Source organism: Typopeltis vanoorti, chromosome 8 (assembly GCF_054136105.1).
Source record: "Typopeltis vanoorti isolate ZY-2024b chromosome 8, IOZ_Tvanoo_1.0, whole genome shotgun sequence".
Taxonomy (NCBI): domain Eukaryota; kingdom Metazoa; phylum Arthropoda; class Arachnida; order Uropygi; family Thelyphonidae; genus Typopeltis; species Typopeltis vanoorti.
The window spans coordinates 9,715,717-9,724,216 of record NC_143556.1 but is presented as its reverse complement, the minus strand read 5'-3'; the positions used below and the strand labels follow the sequence as shown (position 1 = coordinate 9,724,216).

Sequence of the window (8,500 nt, the reverse complement as noted above, 5' to 3'; positions counted from 1 at the left end):
ATATTTAATAAATAATACTTTTGCCTTGTGTTTTCATGTGTATATTGTATAATGGAGGTTATTCCATTACAACTTAGTGCACCAGCTTCGTGACATGCATGTCTTAATACCACAACCTTGGAGGATTAGGATATGCTAAATTATTCCTTAAAAAAAAAAGGACTATGTACCAAATGGCTGCTTCGTAGTCTAACAATGGTTTAGAAATTATATAGATAGCACACATACTGAAAATGTAGTTCTACATAAGTTTAAAGGGTATTTGAAAGTGGCAACATTCTCTAGTCAGAGTAAATAGCACATGATTAAGTGAAAGTAACTTATTCAACACAATTTATTATACAAATCAACTGCAATGAAATAAATAGATGAAACTGTACAACCGAACTTTGTAAACTTTTACATATTATAAAAAAATGCGAATACTTTAAACTCTCAATCTCTTATCCACATGATGATGAAAAGAAGTTAATGACCAGCAATTTAAACATACATGGTAAATGTTACAATTATCATAATATACAAATGTTTTATTTCCTAGATGCTTGAAGTTGATGACCAGGATACACAGGAATCATTTGAGCAGCCAGCTGCTTCTAGCAAAGCTAATTTTGCTTTTGATCCCACCAGGAAAATATTTTCCTTAGTAGTAGCAAACTCATCAATTCTACATGAAAGAAAATTTAAAATTTTACAAAAGCAAATAAAACAGGAAGTTAGCATTTGAACAAGAGATAATTGACAATTTTCAACTATGTAGCTGGAAACAACCATGTACATTTTTAACATTGAATAATTTGGTGCACAATTATAATATGCTATAAACAATTATTTACATTATAAGTACTTAACTCCTATTAAGTTTAATTCTGATTAATAGTTTGTAATTGTCAAGTCAGATAATTAGTCACAACTGCATCTCAAAAAGAATGTAGCAAGAAAGCATTCCATAAATCTAAACAATATTATGCAAAAAATTGAAAATCCTGTATTTGAGTACTAAACTTGTCTAATTTTAAACTTGCCCGAGGTAAAACCTAAAGGCTATGATTCTGTATCACTCCACAGAAATTTCATGCTGCAGATAAAGGAATCCATGACCTGCATAAAGTTCTTTCTGATTTAGCTAACAAATTACATTTGAAGTGGCACATTTTATATAGTGCAAGTTCCTGGGTTAGAAATAAAAGTTCTACCCTCTAAGAATAACCAATATAACTGTCTCTAAAATAGACATAGGAAATTAAAATTATTATGAATTTATCTGAATATAAGCGCAAGATCAGCAATTCTTCGAGATCATTCTACCTGTTACTTTTCAAGTTATATTCCCACTGAATTACAAATAAATTAAGTCAGTTGCTAGACAACACTAATTTGTGGAATGCCACCATCATAAAGATTTTTCATGCCAAAAAGTCTAGATTATAAGGTCTGCCAAAAAAAAAAAGTGGCTGACTTTCTAACTGTTAATTTGACTGGAAAGTCACCTTCCTACATTAGATAAAATCTGTAGTATTCTTAAAGAGAAAGACCTCCACCTTTGCAAATATAAGATAATGGTAACTTTGACATCTCTTCCAAGTTCATTAAATATATAACTATTCAGCTGCTCTAAGAACTTTCCAACTGACATCCATATATGACTTTGCTCTACACTCTGGATGTTTTTCCTGGCAATGTAATCTTTACAAGCAGGTGGAGGGCTTAACCATAGGTTCTTTTGTCACAACTGTTATCCAATTTATACATAGAACATTTTGGAGCATTCCATGAAATACCATTGCTTCTTTCACTTGGCTTATTAGTGTTTGCTATTTGGCCACTCAAAGAATTGCAATCACCACGGAACCAGGGTGAGCAGCAAAAAGTCAGCTACTGGAACAAATCTGAAAAAACACCGCAACTCAACATCACCAGAGTTAAAAATCGGTACTATCAACATAAGAAGCCTGAATGGCAAAGAAATGGAGCTAGCTGAGGAATTAGATAAGTACCAGATCGACATAATAGGGGTGACTGAAACAAAAAAGACAAAAACTGGTGAGATCTTTCTGAGCAATAAATACAAAATGTTATATTCAGGCAATGACAATCAAGGAAAAGAAGGAGTAGCCATAGTATTCCACACAAAATATGAGGCTAATCTTCTTGAATGGCAGGCAGTCTCAAGTAGAGTGATGTGGGCAAATATCAGAAAGGGAATTAGACAATGAGACTTATTTGTGCCTATGGTCCTCACAGAAGGTTCTACTAAGGTAGAAGTGGAGTTTGAGGATTTAGAGAATGCATCTGACACAATGAAAAAGGAAAAGTTGGTCCTTGTTGGGGATCTAAATAGCAGAGTAGGAAATGATTGTCAGACATACAAAAATATATTGGGAAAATTTGGAGAAAAGAGCAAAGCTAATAATAATGGCAAATATTTGTTGGATTTCTGCTCAGAACATGGACTGGTTATTACTAACACCATGTTCCAACATAAAATTGTGCACAAATTCACATGGAGAGAAGAGGCAAGAAATAAGAAAAGTCTCATTGACTATGTTATTGTTGATAGTGATATTTTCTCCCTTGTGCAGGACACCAGAGTATACAGAGGATTTGAAATTGGAAGTATCACTATTTAGTCTTGAGCAGGATAAAATTGAATTTCATATTGAAAAGAATAACATGTAAGAAAGTTTTAAAGCGAATTAAAGTTGATCAGCTCTCAGATGTGAACTCTAGACTAAAATACACAAAGATTATTGAAGAAAAAATGAAAGAGTTTGAGAACTAACAGGAACCAAACTTTAGAGATTTAGTGGCAAGCCTTTAAGAAAACCTTGATTGATTGATTCAGCCAGAGAGGCATGTGGTGAAGTTGTCTGCAAGGACAGAAAAATCAGAACTCCATGGTGGACACAGGAAGTTAAAGAGGCAGTGAAGGAAAAGAAGAAAGCATATCAAAAGTTTCTTGGCAAATAAGTTAGCTTGTGCTCTTAGAGAATACAGAGACAAATGTAAGAAAGCTAAACACTGTGTAAAACTAGCTAAAAAGTCATGGGAGGACGTTGGCAAGAACATAGAAAATAAATATCAAGAAGGTGGTAAAATATTTTGGAGGTTTGTTGAAAAAGTTTAGAAATGGAGGAAAGAATACTGTAAAAGGAGTTAGAGATGGTAAAGGCGACATGAAAATGGGAGAAAAAGAAATCCTTGAAGTATGGAGTAATTACTTCGAGAAATTGCTAAATGAAACAAGAAGTGATAGCACAATGGTAAAAAAACACTCAACAGGCATACAGTCAGGAATACATATCCATAGAAGTAGAAAAAGCCATCAAAGGCTTAAAATGTGGAAAGGCAGCAGGAATAGATGATATTAAACCAGAAATGCTGAAGTATGGTGGTATAAAAGTCTTACAGTGGCTGCACTACATAGTTCAGAAGGCATGGACAGAGGGACGAATTCCCAATGATTAGAGTAGAGCTCTCATAGTACCCATATATAAAAAAGGGAAATAAAACTGAATGTGAGAATTACAGAGGTATTTCCCTACTGAGTGTTCCTGGTAAGATATATGCAACTATACCTAAGAAACGGTTGAGAAGAATTGTAGAAGAAAAGCTTGGTGAAGAACAAGCTGGATTCAGGCCAAATAGAGGCTGTCAGGATCAGATCTTCACTTTACGACAAATAGTGGAGAAATCATGGGAATATAACAAAGATCTCTATTCGTGTTTTGTAGATCTGGAAAAGGCATATGATAAGGTGCCAGGAGAGAAGCTATTCAATACGCTACAGTTATATGGTGTCAATGGGGCATTATATCAAGCAATACTTAGTCTTTATTTGAGTTGTAAGTCAGCAGTTAGAAATGAAGGAAGTACAGGAAGATGGTTTAATGTTAAATCTGGTGTGAGACAAGGATGTACATTATCCCCTCTGTTATTATCTACATGGATCACATTATGAAGGAAAGTGATATTAAACATGACATCAAAATTGGAGATGTTAATTCAGCTCTTTGCTTTATGCGGACGATGTTATACTTCTAAATAAATCCGCTACGAGTCTGCAAGATTCCTTGACTAAATTGAATAACTGTTTTAATAGATATGGTATGAAGGTCAGCAATAAAAAGACAAAGACAATGAAAATAGGCAGAATCAGTTGAAAATGTCAACTGCATTGTGAACGGAGAACATGTGGAACAAGTAAAACATTTCACCTACTTAGACACGATTTTTAGTGAAGATGATAAATTAAATATGTAAATAGACAACAGAATCAATGAAGCTTGTATAGTAGGAAGTTTATTGAATAAATTCATATGGAATAAGAGAGAAATTAGCATGAACACTAAATTAGCTGTATACAAGACAGTGTTCAAACCAGTTTTAACTTATGGATCTGAGAGTTGGGTCAGAAGTAAAACACTTGACAAAAGACTAGAGACCACAGATATGAGAATCCTGAGAAAGATTAGAGGCTTGAACAGATGGCATCAATGGCAATATCATATTAAAAATGATATTAGGAAAGAACTTGACATTGTCAGCATCCAGGAATGCATGAGCAGAGCTAATCTCAGGTGGTATGGTCATTTAAACAGAATGGGCGAGGAAAGATTGGCAAAACAAGTGTTCTCTGCCAGGTTGGCAGGAAAACAACCCAGAGGAAGACCAAGATATAGGTGGATTGATGTGGTGCCTTAGACGACAGAAATATAAGGTCTGATAATATTGGAGTCTTGACAAGTAACAGACTGATCTGGAGGAAAATTGTAGATAGGAAGTTAGTAATGATGTAAATTTTTCTGTGGTACTATCATATCCTGTACACTCTGTGAGGGTACATGGCAGGAATTTGATTATGATGATTTGAAATCAACCCAATCCCTAGATGTCTTTTCCTGGATTCACTTGTAAAGAATTTAAGAAGCCTACATGCACAGAAAGATACATTCTCCAGGTCCCAATGCACTACCTTTACTTGATACCAAGTAGCGTTATGTAGCTTGTGTACGCATATATATATGTTTCTCTGATGATTGCTGAAAGTCATTAGAGAAGGCAGCTGATGTCAAAAAAAAATAAATGAAATAAATAGAAAAGTTGCTCCTTGTTGGAGATCTAAACAAGAGAATAGGAAATGAATCCCACCAGGCAAAGAAAAATTTGCAGGAAAGGATAATGATGATAATGGATTTCTCTTTAGGATACAGACTGGTTATTACTAACACACCATGATGTATTGCACAAGTTCACATGGAGAGATGACAAGAAATAAGACTCATTGCATAAGTTACTGCTGCGGATAGCTTCATGTTAGGTCATGATATAGGTGTAAATAGAGAACATGAAACTGGAAGTGATCATTACTTAAAGTAGGATAAAATTGAATATCACATTGAAAAGAATATGTAAAAAAGTTCTTAAAATAATTAAAGTTGAGCAGCTTTTATAGGTGAACTATAGACTCAACTGCACAAATATTATTCAAGAAAAAAAAAAAAAAAAAAAAAAAAAAAAAAAAAAAAAAAAAACAGCCTGCAAAGACCCAAACCTTGGAGTTTCCATTCCAAACTCAGAAGAAAACATTGATTCAGCTAAGGAGGCATGCATTGAAGTTGTGACAACTTCAATGCATGCCTCCTTAGCTGAATGCAAAGACAGAAAAATAACACCATACCAGGTACAAGAATTAAAGAAACCATCCTGAAAAAGAAAAAAGCATACTGAATATTTCTAGTACATAAGTCTGCAGATGTCCTAAAAGAATACAGAGAAAACTTTTAAGAGCTAAACAAAATCATGGGAAGACGTGGTAAGAATATAAAATATAAATATCAGGAAGGTGACAATGTTATGGAGGTTATCAGAAATGTAGGAAAGAGGAATTATTATTATTATTCAGGCCTCCATGGAGTTAAAAGACTCATCATGGGAGGTCCTTCCTAAGAAACACAAAGTCTATCAAGACTCATCGATGGGAGGGATGGATAGGACTATCAACACAGACCTAAAAAAGAAACCACTGTTGATGAAGGCTATGCAGAAAAATAGGCTCCGGTGGGCAAAAGTGTACAAAGATTGGAAAGTTGAGAAATGGAAGAAAATCATATTCTCAGATGAGAGCTATTTCTTTATCCAAGGAGAATGAGTACCCTATGTTGCAAATCAGCAGCCGAGAAGACTTCTCCTGCCCACCTTCAACAAGCTCCTAAACACAACTAAAGAGATGTTCTGGGATTGTTTTACACATGACAGTCAAGGATCACTTATGCCAGTGTTGATGCTATGATAAACAGTGATCAATACATAAAAATATTGGAGAAAAGAATGGTCCTACAGATCCAGAAAAACAAAGAACTCATCTTCCAACAGGATCTCACTCCATGCCACACTTCAAAAAATTGAAAGTTCCTCAAAAATTACAACATCCAATTGCTTCAAGTGGCCAGGTAACTCTCCTGACATTAAACCAATAGAAAATTTGTGGGCCAAAAAGAGTGAAAAAGTGAGACTTGGAAAATTAAATTGTGACACAAAGGATAAGTTAACACAATCCATTATGAAGGTATGGTTTTGAGATGGAGAAATAAGAAAAATGTGTTCTACATTGGTAGAGTCCAAGTCTAAGTGAATTAATGAACTTATTAGGAACAGAGGAGCACAGAAATTATTAGGTAAAGTTGAAATTTAGTTTTTATACTTATTTTCTTGCAAAATTAAATTTTTATTTAAAATGCGAGTATTTTGGATTAATTTTTCGCTACTGTAAGTTAGCCAGTCACATAAAGAAGTAAAGGGTTCCCACCTAGCAATTATTTTCACCTTCCCACAAAGACAGCTGAAAAACAATGCGTACACAACAGCCAATGGAAATTAGAATTAACTTGAATCATTACCAAAAGTAGGTTTATAAGAAGCTAAGTTCCTTGGCTGTAACAAGTATGTGCAAAACATTTGTCCTTCAGTGTCCCTGAAGGACAAGGCAACACAACCAACCTATCATTATATTAAATCGTACATTTAAATGAAATGTTACATTATTGTTAAGATGTTTGCCTCTACTTACTTATCATATATAACTCCATCTACACCTTGTTCCTTTAATGTCCTAATAATATCTGTGTGATTGATATCTTCTCCCCAGCAGAATAGGACAAGTTTATGTGACTTGACAAAATTAATTAACGACTGGTCTCTGATGAGATCTTCAGCATGCACATCAATTCCCTAATACAGATATTAGTTCATTAAAAATAATTACAAGAAATAACCCATATAATAAAATAAAATGCTAATCTACCATTTGGTAAAAATTGGATTAAAATTAACTTTGTTAAACAATTAAAAAAAAAATTGTCTCTTAATTTTTTTCAATCCACCAACTGACTGCAATTTCTCATCCACTAACTGATTGCAACTAAACCAACGCCATCTACCGCCGACCATCACTATTATTTCCACAGACAATCACAAACATCCTGCCCACAGCAGGATTCGAACCCGCAGCCCTTTGGCTGGAAAATGGATACACTAACCACTCGGACAACCAGGCTGGCAAGTATGCTTGAAAAAAATTGTTTTACTTAGTCTGGAAACTCTGCTCTAGAGAGTCGAGTTTCCAGACTATTTAAAAAAAATATATACATATATATATATATATACATATATATATATATATATATATATATATATATGTTAAAGATACCAAGCTATTTTAAACCTGGTTTTACTCCATTTCATATATATATATATATGAAATGGAGTAATATAGGAAAAAACATATCCTCAATCTACCCAAAATACAAAATGTACTATAGGTTTTCAAATAATCTTTCATGGGTGAGAGCAGTATATAAAAAAAAAGTAACCAGTAAAGGGGTTAAAAATACATAACAAATATTCTTTTATGTTTAATATTTGTGATTTAGCAAGTGTTAATTTGATTTCCAGTATGAAGATGTGTTAATGAGAATTAGATTTTAATAAACTCAATTCTAACCAGTTTTATATGTCGACTTATATCAGGAATATAATACATGGCATCAAGTATTTTGGCAAAAAAAGTTCTTGTTTTATAAGGAAATTTAAAGAAGCCACAAAAAGTTCAGTATATGGCATATGTCTTTTGCTAAAATACTTGGATGCCTGTATTGTAATTGATGGCATGTCCAATAACCTACAAAACTTGGGTTTTATTGTTAGTTTAATAAAATCTAATTCTTTAAAACATGTAGTCTCCATACCAGAAGTCAAACATTTTTTAATTTTCACTACCTTATTTGGTGATTCACATCAAATTTATTTTATTATGTGGCTTCCAACCATGAAATGTTTATTTGTAAACCTATAGTACATGAATGCATGGGTGGGCTAATGATCCCCCCCATTTTTACTGATTTTATATACAGCAATGCCTCGATTAGTGCGCCTAATGCGTTCTTTAAAACAGGCACATCAATCGAAAATGCACTAATCGAGTATAATAACCTATGAGAAA

At 33.6% G+C, this 8,500-nt stretch overlaps 1 protein-coding gene across 4 annotated transcripts in view; it reads right to left on the bottom strand.

Annotated features, from left to right (window-relative positions):
• Positions 1–305: 305 nt before the first annotated feature.
• Positions 306–8,500, bottom strand: part of LOC150103721 (glycerophosphocholine phosphodiesterase GPCPD1-like) — a 284,138-nt gene continuing 275,943 nt past the window's right edge. For all 4 annotated transcript variants that reach the window (XM_090397125.1, XM_090397127.1, XM_090397126.1 and 1 more), the window contains 2 exons: positions 7,070–7,230; positions 306–667 (listed from right to left, as the gene is read on the bottom strand). In XM_090397125.1, the coding sequence (XP_090253251.1) occupies positions 538–667; positions 7,070–7,230 (291 nt within the window). In that variant the 3' untranslated portion in view covers positions 306–537. The remainder of the gene's footprint in view (positions 668–7,069; positions 7,231–8,500) is intronic.